The 12540-nt window shown below is 44.4% G+C and overlaps 1 protein-coding gene across 4 annotated transcripts in view; it reads right to left on the bottom strand.

Annotated features, from left to right (window-relative positions):
• LOC139456571 (protein CASP-like) overlaps nucleotides 1–12540 on the bottom strand; it is a 132468-nt gene that overhangs the window by 38554 nt on the left and 81374 nt on the right. For 2 of the 4 annotated variants that reach the window (XM_071238357.1, XM_071238359.1), the window contains exons 8-12: nucleotides 7858–7906; nucleotides 7516–7686; nucleotides 4878–5059; nucleotides 3057–3208; nucleotides 844–1431 (exon numbers count right to left, since the gene is read on the bottom strand). In XM_071238357.1, the coding sequence (XP_071094458.1) occupies nucleotides 844–1431; nucleotides 3057–3208; nucleotides 4878–5059; nucleotides 7516–7686; nucleotides 7858–7906 (1142 nt within the window). The remainder of the gene's footprint in view (nucleotides 1–843; nucleotides 1432–3056; nucleotides 3209–4877; nucleotides 5060–7515; nucleotides 7687–7857; nucleotides 7907–12540) is intronic. The other 2 variants (XM_071238358.1, XM_071238361.1) reach the window with 2 other exon arrangements.

Raw genomic sequence — 12540 nt, 5'->3', positions numbered from 1 at the left:
TGATGTAAGTGTCAGATGTTTATCACTTTGGTGAAACCAACAAGCACTGGTACAAACCTAGAAACATAATTGGGGCGAACCGGGATTCGAACCAACGATCTTAGGTTTCTGGCGTGGGCAAGTGACCCAATTCTGCATTGCGAATTGCGGCGCTTTAGACGACTGCCACCCGTGACCCCATCATACAAGCAATGTCTGATAGCAGGAGAAACACTCCATGGCCTCAGGGTACAAAGACACACAATCTCTGTGTACTCAGCTCTTATGAGGTATTTTGTTTGTTGTTTAATGCTGCACTCGGCAATATTCCAGCTATATGATGGCGAAAAATCGAGTCTAGACTGGACAATCCAGTGTATATCGATCCACACTCCGATGACACGCAATCAAGCAAGTCACTGAGCATGACCACAGATCTATTTGGTCAACTTAGAATATGTTGCTGGGGACCTATTCTAACCAAATGAGAATCACGACGGGGTATGAGTACTTGGAATCGATTCTGATCCGGAATCACCACTGGGAACTTTGTATCAATACAGTGAGATAAATAATCTGAAATCTGAATAAAACAGATGATATTAATCCACTCCAGTCAAGATGGTCCATTACACGTTAATTCCAATTTAACGTAAATGTTCCCAACTGATTAGAACATTTTATTTCCAGTGCTACAATTGAGGGTGAAGGAACAAGGGAAGTAAGAACCATGAGATACCAGGACACCGTCACAACACAACTTGGCACAAAACAACAAGAATCAAACTAAAGAAACTCAATTTGGTACATGTACGCAACTCAATATAATTGTCGAAACAAAAGAAGAAAAAAAGCAATACTCACATGCCTTACCTTTCTTGGGCGAGATGGCCTTGAGAGCCAAAATGTTGCGTTCATCTATCGCCCATCCATGCATCTTCCGGTACGATTCACGACCCTTCTCGGTTAGCTTATCCCACGATTTTGGCTTTGATAAAAGTTCGCTGACAGTTCCCTGGGACAATCCCAGCACATGTTTGGCAAACAGTCTTTGCCCTATATTGTGTATGCTTAGGAGCTCGCGCACATTTTTGGCAACATAAGTAGTGTCCAAGCCCCCTTGCTGAGTGTTGCCTTCGGACTTGATAACATTTGGGGGTAGAAAGCCTGTAGGCATATGATTGTTAGGATATGCAAAGTATGGTGAGGGCGGGGGGTGGAAGAGGTGGGCGTCAGGGCTGGCAAGAGAGTGAGATGTGGTGGAAGGAGGAGTTTCCGGGACTCCGTTTGACACGGGCGACTCGGCAGCTGAGTCGGCCAATGATGGGGTTTGTGACGACGGCGTTTGTCTCAGAGGTGCCACGCTTTTTTCCGCGGAATCTTCGGGAACGGTGGTGGCCCCGTCGGGCACATCTTCAGCTGGAGAAGGAGGAGTGGGTGTGTCAGGCGGCCCTGCAAGAAAGGTGTAGAATGCGCATGACTTCAACATACTGGTCAGAGGTTAGGACGTACAAGTCGGCCAGTCGGGATAGAAGTTCACTGAGCATGCAGTAGATCACACGTCATCCGCCAATCTTCAGTCATCGGTTACTATATCCATTATTATTTCTATAGTAGCTGGTCCTACCAAATTCCTTATGTTATTTGCAGTATGCTTACTCTTTCTCATAGGACAATTTTGGCCAAAATTGGGTAAACTTTGGATGTCTGAGACATGAGCACATACACCTTTCTTACAGCGACGCACACGCGGACGCCGGTAACAATGGTCACCCAGGGAGAGGGCCCCACGCAGATTGGCTGATTGTTCCCGGAATGAAAGGTGGCCTTCCGTCAAGGGGAGGCAATCTTGGTAGGTAAAAGCGATGGCAGCAATGTATTCAGGTAATGACAGAGAAGAGTCATTGAATTAGAATTTAGAATGGTAGCCAGAAAGCGTTGCACTGAGATCTAGCACTATCATCTAGTGACGTCGTGAGTGACGAAACTGCTCCCCACCGAGCAGGACAACTATCTCAATGATAGGAGCAACATTTGGAGGATGCAAAAACTATGAAGCTGTGTGTACATGAGCTGTACAGTGTGGCAAGTGTGCCTTTATGTGCTTGTGTGAATTAGTCAGTGTAGATCAGTAGGGGAAAGTGCGCATCAACAAACCAAGATTGTGTCTTGTTCTAAAACAAATTTGAATCACATCTATGAGTATGTCCAAAGACAATTCCCTGTTGCATCTCAATGAAGCGAGGCTATCATCTATCTACTGTAGAGTGATGTGGTGTGTGACTCTACCTGTATCACCTTGTCACTGAAGAGAGATGTGTGACTATACTCGTATCACCTATCTACTGAAGAGTGTTGTGGTTTGTGACTTCACACGTATCACCTACCTACTGTAGAGTGATGTAGAGTGACGTAGTGTGTGACTACTCGTATCACCTATCTACTGAAGAGTGTTGTGGTTTGTGACTTCACACGTATCACCTACCTACTGTAGAGTGATGTAGAGTGACGTAGTGTGTGACTACTCGTATCACCTATCTACTGAAGAGTGTTGTGGTTTGTGACTTCACACGTATCACCTACCTACTGTAGAGTGATGTAGAGTGACGTAGTGTGTGACTACTCGTATCACCTATATACTGTAGAGTTCTCTAACACTTGTTGGTCTCTCTGTGTGGCTGTCACTTTGACAGCAATGGTGGTCACCACCTTCCATCACTAAGCCTGAATATAACCAATACAATCACACAGATGCTAAAACAGTCTACAACTGTGGTCATCATAAATAATAACAGATTGACAATACGCCAACAAAAAGTACAAAGAAAGTAAAAGCACAAAACCACTACCAACTGGCCAAGGAGCACAGGGTATCACCTCTATACTGAACAGAAGACAGGCAGCAACTGGATTGCCCTTGACATGAAGGTCAATACAGTTCCATGCCATCACCCTCTTCATGCCGCCTTCATCAACACTCACACAAATGGCTGCCGTAGCATGTTTTGGAAGAAGATGGGTAAGTCCCCAGCTGGCAAGGCAACATGAAGTTGGTTGTAGAGAAAGAGCTGTCCTACCTTTGATGTCTGCGCTGGCCACCTTCAGTTGGGTGTTTTCTGACTGTAGGGTTTTGTTCTTCTCCAGCAGAAGCATCTCCAATGACTTGGGTGACTGAGTTGTCTCCCCTTCCTCTTCTTCCACACTGGCAAACTCAACCGACTTCATGATGCTGCAAGGACAAAGACTCCTTATAGCTTTTAAAATAGGTCAAAACTGTATCAGAACTATAGCCAATGATACAACTTTCTAATACTCATCCCAACTACAGTGGACCTGAGATAAAGTTAGTGGTTGAGCACACTTTGATCAAACCATTTTAGTCTATGCAGTCTTTGCTATCAATTTCAGGGATTTTTTTAGACATACAATGTTTTCTTTGAAAGGAGGAGTCACGTAATTTGGGGGGGGGAAATCACAACGGAAACAATTTCACTTAAAGTTCACGAGCCTGATGTTTCAGACCATACATACAGACTGGCTTAGTTTGATATCCTCCCAGGTAATCTTCCTATAGATTTGGGAGATATGTGATGAAATTCTGAGACTGCACAAGGTCAAGCAGGCTGTGATGCAGTAACTCCTAGGGTGGGGACGGGTATGAGTACCCGACCCCTAGTACCCGATCCTACCTGGGTACCCGCTTTAGGTCTCAAGAAGAGCACAAAATGTTCTATTGGGATATGGTTCACCAGAGCTCTGGCAAAAAATACTTAGATATGTGCATTAAACGATCAGACAATGCATACACTGGTGCTGACTGAAGTTTTAGCCTTACTCAAACATATCAAAGTCAAATGAAATGCGAACATTTGTGACATGTAGTGTAACCATGGTGTTGTTATTCTTATTGTCATCAAACAATGTGTCCCATGACTAACCAAGGCCTGGGTATTCCTTTGGGTACCAAGATCCTACTCAGGACCCATCCAACCCGAGTACACAAGCTACCCGTCCCAGCCCTAGCGTGGACCCACCCGCCCCGAGTACCCAAGCTACCCATCCCAGCCCTGGCGTGGACCCACCCACCCTGAGTACCCGAGCTACCCGTCCCAGCCCTGGCGTGGACCCACCCACCATGAGTACCCGAGCAACCCGTCCCAGCCCTGGCGTGGACCCATCCACCTTGAGTACCCGAGCTACCCGTCCCAGCCCTAGTGTGGACCCACCCTCCCCGAGTACCCAAGTTACCCCTTCCAGCCCTAGCATGGACCCCCCTAACCCAAGTACCCGAGTTACCCGTCCCAGCCCTAGTGTGGACACACCCACCCCGAGTACCCGAGTTACCCCTCCCTGCCCTAGCATGGACCCATCCGCCCTGAGTACCCAAGCTACCCATCCCAGCCCTGGCGTGGACCCACCCACCCTGAGTACCCAAGCTACCCGTCCCAGCCCTAGTGTGGACCCACCCACCCCAAGTACCCGAGTTACCCCTCCCAGCCCTAGCATGGACCCACCCAACCCAAGTACCCGAGTTACCCCTCCCAGCCCTAGCATGGACCCACCCACCCCAAGTACCCGAGTTACCCCTCCCTGCCCTAGCATGGACCCATCCGCCCTGAGTACCCAAGCTACCCATCCCAGCCCTGGCGTGGACCCACCCACCCTGAGTACCCGCGCAACCCGTCCCAGCCCTAGTGTGGACCCACCCACCCCAAGTACCCGAGTTACCCCTCCCAGCCCTAGCATGGACCCACCCAACCCAAGTACCCGAGTTACCTGTCCCAGCCCTAGCGTGGACCCACCCAACCCAAGTACCCGAGTTACTCGTCCCAGCCCTAGCGTGGACCCACCCGCCCTGAGTACCCGAGTTAACCGTCCCAACCCTAGCGTGGACTCACTTGAGCTCCCGCTTGATCTCTTCATAGTCGTCCTGGGACTTGATTCTCTCCTCCAGCAGGCGGAATGCCTTGTTCTTTGTGTTCAGTTCCTCCTCCAGCCGTGACACCTGGCTGGCTGCAGACTCTCGCAACTTCGTCAGCGATGCCTGAAGCCTCTGCACATCCTCCACCAGCTGGGCAATCTGCAAACAGCAGATGAAAACATTACTGTCTGTATAGCCCCATGATCACAAGTCATGACAACTCATGAGTAATTGTACAAATGCTATTCTACCGATATATCACTATTTAAGTCACCTGAGAACAAAACAAACGCGATGAGGAACCACCCTCTGGGTACTCTTCCTATTACTACCTTAACCATCGTGACAACACAGCAGTGAGTGAGTGAGTGAACAATGTTTGATGCGGAAGTCAGCAATGTTCCTGCTATAAACACTGGTGTAACCAGTGGCATAGAGAAGGGTCCACCCAAGTGTCTTTTGACATCAAATATATCAACACAAGTCGATAAACGTTAAAAACTCCAAGACTTGCCAAGGAGTTTAAAACTTCTATCGCAAGTGCCAGGCGATATCGCTTGATCTCACCCAAGCGATATCTCCTGCGAAAGCCAGTTTGGATAATAAAAAGAGCCACATCCGCTACCGTGGAACAATGACATGCATCCATGCTTTCTTCTGCTGCAGCCCCTACAAATCCATCTCACTACTCCACCAAGTTAACTCCCACACCAACAATCTTCATATAGTTGTAGCTTTAAAGGTCACATACTAGGACAGGCCCAGTAAGTTGACACATAAGTTTTCAGTCTCCATCCAAATTTAATTTAACATCCACCTATCAAGCACGGGATCCTTCATCATAAGATATTTCTGCTGACTCAACCAGCCATACGAGAGTGTAAACAGTCTATCACTATGTACATCCAACTGAAGACAAAGGCCTTTCTCCAGCATGTGTCATGACACTCCATTGTCACAGCTAGCAGTGACAAAGTTGATTGATTACTCAAATCAATCATCATGATCAATGATGCATAATCAATCACCCAATCGAAGATCAATCCAGCAGTCACGTTATTGACTTCAAATCTTTATCTGAAAACACCCCAGGAACTGTTGCCATGGTAACCGACTGTGATCAATAGCCTCCCGTCAATCAATCTTCCAATCAATCAAGCTCCTGAGTTAATGATACGTTTTTTGGCCCAAACTCATTGATGTCACCAATGTTTTTCAGGTCAATTTGATCGGTTTTAATGATTTCTCATAGACAGTTTTGAGGCCAAATACTAAGAGAAGCAATACATCAGCTGGCTGTGGTACAATCAAAGCCTGCCATTATTTCATGTCTATTTCATGTTCATCTTTAATCTCCAACTGTCAGTAAGACGAATAGAGGGGCAAAGAAAGTAGGCCTTCAATACATCCAAAGAAACACATCGCTAAAGTTTCGGTAGGGCACTTTGTGACAAACTTTCATCCCAAAGTGACAAAATTATGCCTAGGATCAAAAATAAAATAAGTGCATACTCATGTAACACGTTGAGTGAGTGAGTTGGGTTTTACGCCGCTTTTAACAGTATTCCAGTTATATCACGGCGTGTCAGCTTAATGTGGGAGGAAAGCCCCAAGTGATGCAGGTCTCAGACGTTTACCACTTCGGTGAAACCCACTAGCACGGGTATGGTGCTGACAAACCTAGAAACATAATTGGGGCGAAAACCAGGATTCAAACCCACAATCATAGGTTTCTGGCGTGCCCAAGGGACGCAACTCTGCACAGCGAATCGCGGCACCTTAGACGACTGGGCCACCGGTGCCCCCGTAAGACGTTGAAAGAAGGAAAAGTGTAATACTTAGTACCCTGAGACAATCTTGCATTAAGTTGGCTGTGGCTCCACATTCTACATTCTAGTCGGGAGCACCTTTAGGATTTACACACTACATTCTAGATGGAGGTACCTAGGGGTCAGCTTGTCTACATTCTGGATTGAGGTACCTAGGGGTCAGCTTGTCTACATTCTAGATGGGGGTACCTAGAGTCAGCTTGTCTACATTCTGGATGGAGGTACCTAGAGTCAGCTTGTCTACATTCTAGATGGAGGTACCTAGAGTCAGCTTGTCTACATTCTAGATGGGGGTACCTAGGGGTCAGCTTGTCTACATTCTGGATGGGGGTACCTAGAGACAGCTTGTCTACATTCTAGATGGAGGTACCTAGGGGTCAGCTTGTCTACATTCTGGATGGAGGTACCTAGAGACAGCTTGTCTACATTCTAGATGGGGGTACCTAGAGACAGCTTGTCTACATTCTAGATGGAGGTACCTAGAGTCAGCTTGTCTACATTCTAGATGGAGCTACCTAGAGTCAGCTTGTCTACATTCTAGATGGAGCTACCTAGAGTCAGCTTGTCTACATTCTAGATGGAGCTACCTAGAGACAGATTGTCTACATTCTAGATGGAGGTACCTAGAGTCAGCTTATCTACATTCTAGATGGAGGTACCCTTAGGATTCTACACACTACATTAAGTTTGTCTACACCTTCTTGAGCAAGCTTGTCTACACCCTACATCCATGGACGCTACATGTCTAGATTGGGTACCACTACAGCCAGGTATCAGTCTACACACCTCCTTCTCCTTGGCAGCAAGCTCCACTTCCAAGTTGGATCTCTTCAGGATGTCAATGGCCTGCTCCATGTCAGGTGCAGTCTGCATGTGCTCGGCCTGTGCTAGGTTCTGATTGGCCGATGCCAGATGTGTCTTCAATGTCTCCACGTTTCGTTCTGCTGCTGCAGCACGCTACAAGATAAAATAATGATGAACATCATTATTAAAAAATAACCCTAAAATATCAAAACAACATTTTTAAAAAATGCCCCACAAAATATCAAAACAAAACAGTTGATTTAACTAAAAGAAAAATTACGTATTTAAAATGTGCCTCATTTACGAAAATTCAAACGGACTTACCTCATTGGCTCGTTCAAGATCTGCCATTACCATGTCCATCTCATCCGACCTGAAAGATTGCATAATAGTATGAAGATAAACTGTTTGATAGAGAGGGCCAAGAACTCTCCTTCACTGGAGACAGAAACATTGTGTTTGCTAATCCATCAACCCTAACAAGTATATAATCAATATGACATGGTATTTATCCCTCTGTCGCAAATTAATTTTAATCATACAATCAATTACCCTTATCCGCAAGTTGAATATTTCAAATAATACACATAAACACAATTTCGTCATCAAATCAAATCTTCTGATAGATAGCAATGAAATCATCCTTTCGTCGATTTTGTGTAAAATCCTGGGATCAAGAGATGGGAGATTGTGTCGATTTCCAGCCATAATGTTACAGTCGACCAATCACAGCTTGGCTCACGCCTTGAAATCATTGATTTATTGATCTTTGGGATCGATACCTGATCAGATGGCGTCAATCACTTCATACCTTGTTAACTGGTTGCCTAGCAACAGAAGGTATCTGGTAATGTCTAAATACAGATTGATGCAGGCTGGGCAGTCAGGGAAACATCAGATCCCAACTGTTTAACGTTTGTTGAATAATGGATATTGTCAATTAATCTCCTACAAATATTGATACTCACATCAATTATTTCAAGATCAATACCGTCAAGAATCAATATCAAGTGAAGGATGGAACCTTAAGTTGCAGCATCTATCTGTTCTACAGTAATATTGATCTCGACTCTCATTCCTGCTTTCAAGTAAGATATACTCGCAACATTCCACAAGTAAACCAACACTGACATAGAATTCAAAACAGTAATTGCACATGAATAAACTTCGGAAATGCTCAAATTGCAAACGGGGCATTGAGGTGAGTTACTGGTGTCAGCCCTATACGAGAAATACACATTGTATGCCCATACTGTCTTGTCAATGTAAGACACTCTCATACAACAGGAAATCTCAGGCAATTGTTTAAAGGTTGCAAGTATGATTACTGTAAGTTACACAGTTCAATAGCTGTATGTTGACAAAGAGTGTGGTGCTCCCGAGCTATGAGCAAGAGCCCACAGCCTGCAGCTCTGACAGCCATATGCATCAATCAGGCGTCGATAATGTCCGCTAATAAGATAAAACCATTGTACATGTTTGCACAACAGATTTCCCCAACAGGTTACAATTTATTACAGGCTTGTTAAACATCGCCAGTGGGTGCTGTGATGATTTTAATCTTTAATTCAACTTGACAAATTATTCACGATATGCTATCACTAAAAATCAATAATCAAAAAGCGTTGCAAGGAAAATAGCTTTGATCGGCGTGAAATTGTTTCTTCTCAAAAGCTGACATTTTTCCATCACACTGCCCTCAGCAAACAGTGTGTGTGTCTTCAATTCACACAACAACCTATAACCTCCATTGTGTTTGTTATGCGGTTTTTAAACCGAAGGACTTTCAGGATAAAAAAATCATGAACGTTGTTGAACCACGTAGCGTTCTTTTATTTTGCATTAGCAGTTAAAACTGCCATAATGGCCACCACTCCCCTGGGATTGCTTTGGCTGCGATAGAAAAAAGTTAAGTGCTTATGATGGCAACCTGTACAACGTGTAGTGGGTCTGTCTACCTGATCTCAACTGGACAGACACACGAACCCCATACAGTCAGAATGTTGTGGCTTGTGTCAGTTTGATCGTGAACGTAGATCAACAAGGGGGGAAGAAATAAACCGAATGGGGTTCACAGTATTTATTCTCCTTGACTCCTTCCAGTGTTCACAGTATTTATTCTCCTTGACTCCTCCCATTGTTCACTGTATTTATTCTGCATGACCACTCCCATTGTTCACAGTATTCATTCTGTATGACCACTCCCATTGTTCACAGTATTTATTCTCCCTAACCCCTCCCATTGTTCGCAGTATTTATTCTCCCTAACCCCTCCCATTGTTCGCAGTATTTATTCTCCCTAACCCCTCCCATTGTTCACAGTATTTATTCTGCATGACCCTTCCCATTGTTCACTGTATTTATTCTGCATGACCCCTCCCACTGTTCACAGTTTTCTTTCTCCCTAACCCCTCCGACTGTTCACATGATTTATTCTCCCTATCCCCTCCCACTGTTCACAGTATTTATTCTGCGTGACCCCTCCAACTGTTCACAGTATTTTTTATTCTGCATGACCCCTCCCATTGTTCACAGTATTTATTCTGTGACCCCTCCAACTGTTCACAGTATTTTTTATTCTCCCTGACCGCTCCCACTGTTCACAGTATTTATTCTCCCTGACCCCTCCAACTGTTCACAGTATTAATTCGTCATGACCCCCTTCCACTGTTCACAGTATTTATTCTCCATTACCCCTTCCCAGTGTTCACAGATTTATTCGTCATGACCCCGTCCCAGTGTTCACAGTATTTATTCTCTATGACCCCTTCCCAGTGTTCACAGTATTTATTCTCAAGCATGACCCCCTCCCAGTGTTCACAGTATTTATTCTCTATGACCCCCTCCCAGTGTTCACAGTATTTATTCTCTATGACCCCCTCCCAGTGTTCACAGTATTTATTCTCTATGACCCCCTCCCAGTGTTCACAGTATTTATTCGTCATGACCCCCTCCCAGTGTTCGAAGTATTTATTCGTCATGACCCCCTCCCAGTGTTCACAGTATTTATTCTCTATTACCCCTTCCCAGTGTTCACAGTATTTATTTTCAAGCATGACCCCCTCCCAGTGTTCACAGTATTTATTCGTCGTTACCCCTTCCCAGTGTTCCCAGTATTTATTCTCAAGCATGACCCCCTCCCAGTGTTCACAGTATTTATTCTCTATGACCCCCTCCCAGTGTTCACAGTATTTATTCTCTATGACCCCCTCCAAGTGTTCACAGTATTTATTCTCCATTACCCCTTCCCAGTGTTCACAGTATTTATTCTCCATTACCCCTTCCCAGTGTTCACAGTATTTATTCTCAAGCATGACCCCCTCCCAGTGTTCACAGTATTTATTCTCTATGACCCCCTCCCAGTGTTCACAGTATTTATTCTCTATTACCCCTTCCCAGTGTTCACAGTATTTATTTTCAAGCATGACCCCCTCCCAGTGTTCACAGTATTTATTCATCATTACCCCTTCCCAGTGTTCACAGTATTTATTCTCAAGCATGACCCCCTCCCAGTGTTCACAGTATTTATTCTCTATGACCCCCTCCCAGTGTTCACAGTATTTATTCTCTATGACCCCCTCCAAGTGTTCACAGTATTTATTCTCCATTACCCCTTCCCAGTGTTCACAGTATTTATTCTCCATTACCCCTTCCCAGTGTTCACAGTATTTATTCTCAAGCATGACCCCTTTCTGATCCATCTTTCTGAAAGCCTGGCCATGTATACTCAAGTACATGACAAGTTTGATTCATGAAGAACTTCCTAAGAGCAGATAACATGATGATGATAACACTACACATCATTTCACCACACAGACACCAGTCTGAAGTTATCTTCTAGATGTTTAGTTCAGTAATGGGACTTCAATTCAACAGTTAATAAGTGTTGATACTTCTGAAGGTGCTCCATGACTCTAGCGGGCATTGCAGGGCTATTGGTTCAACAAGTTGAGCATGCTGATGGTAGCAGGGCTGCAACTTTCATCCAATGGGAGTGCTTCCCTTGCTGTCAACATAATACACTATCTTCATAATTCAAACGAATAAAGACCCACAAAAAGTGGCCGTGATTTGGGCGTAGCAGGACTAACACTCTGTTCATTGTCTCATTCTGAATCTATTAATAATCACCTTGTGTCATTTTGATGTCATTATCCATTCCACACTATTAATCACAGGGTTGGCAGTTGACCTCTCGTGACGCGTGTCAAACTGCTGAAGGTGACTGAGATCTCAATGCTAATATATTACGTGGTAATTAGCCTGCCTTGCTGACATCGGCGGGGATAGCAACAACTACTGCCGCGGGCACAATCGTATTTAATATGAGAAAACACGCTAATCAAGAAGAGAGGTCAGTCACTGAAACAATTTACTGTTTGTGAATATAGGATAGCCATGGAGATAAGGAATTCCTGTACACAGATATAACAGTACATGATTCCGTCACTGTCACAGACTAAAAACTGGAGCGGTAACCTGCAGATGATAGAAACAAAGACAAGTACAGGTAGCATTAGCCTGCAGATGATAAAACCACTTACCAGCAGATGAAGCATTAACTTATAGAAGATAGAATCACTGACTAGCTGATGAAGCATTAAGTAATAGAAGATAAAATCACTGACTAGCTTATGAAGCATTAAGTAGAAGATAGAATCACTGACCATAGGATGAAGCATTAAGTAGAAGATAGAATCACTGACCAGCAGATGAAGCATTAAGTAGAAGATAAAATCACTGACCATAGGATGAGGCATTAAGTAGAAGGTAGAATCACTGACTAGTTTATGAAGCATTAAGTAGAAGATAGAATCACTGACCATAGGACGAGGCATTAAGTAGAAGGTAGAATCACTGACTAGCTGATGAAGCATTAAGTAACAGAAGATAAAATCACTGACTAGCTGATGAAGCATTAAGTAGAAGTTAGACTCACTGACTAGTTGATGAAGCATTAAGTTGCAGAAGATAAAATCACTGACTAGCTAATGAAGCATTAACTTG

The sequence above is a fragment of the Haliotis cracherodii genome, unplaced genomic scaffold (assembly GCF_022045235.1).
Source record: "Haliotis cracherodii isolate W230 unplaced genomic scaffold, xgHalCrac1.p SCAF_11, whole genome shotgun sequence".
Taxonomy (NCBI): domain Eukaryota; kingdom Metazoa; phylum Mollusca; class Gastropoda; order Lepetellida; family Haliotidae; genus Haliotis; species Haliotis cracherodii.
Note: the sequence above shows the minus strand (reverse complement) of the source record. Positions and strands in the feature narration are given on the sequence as shown.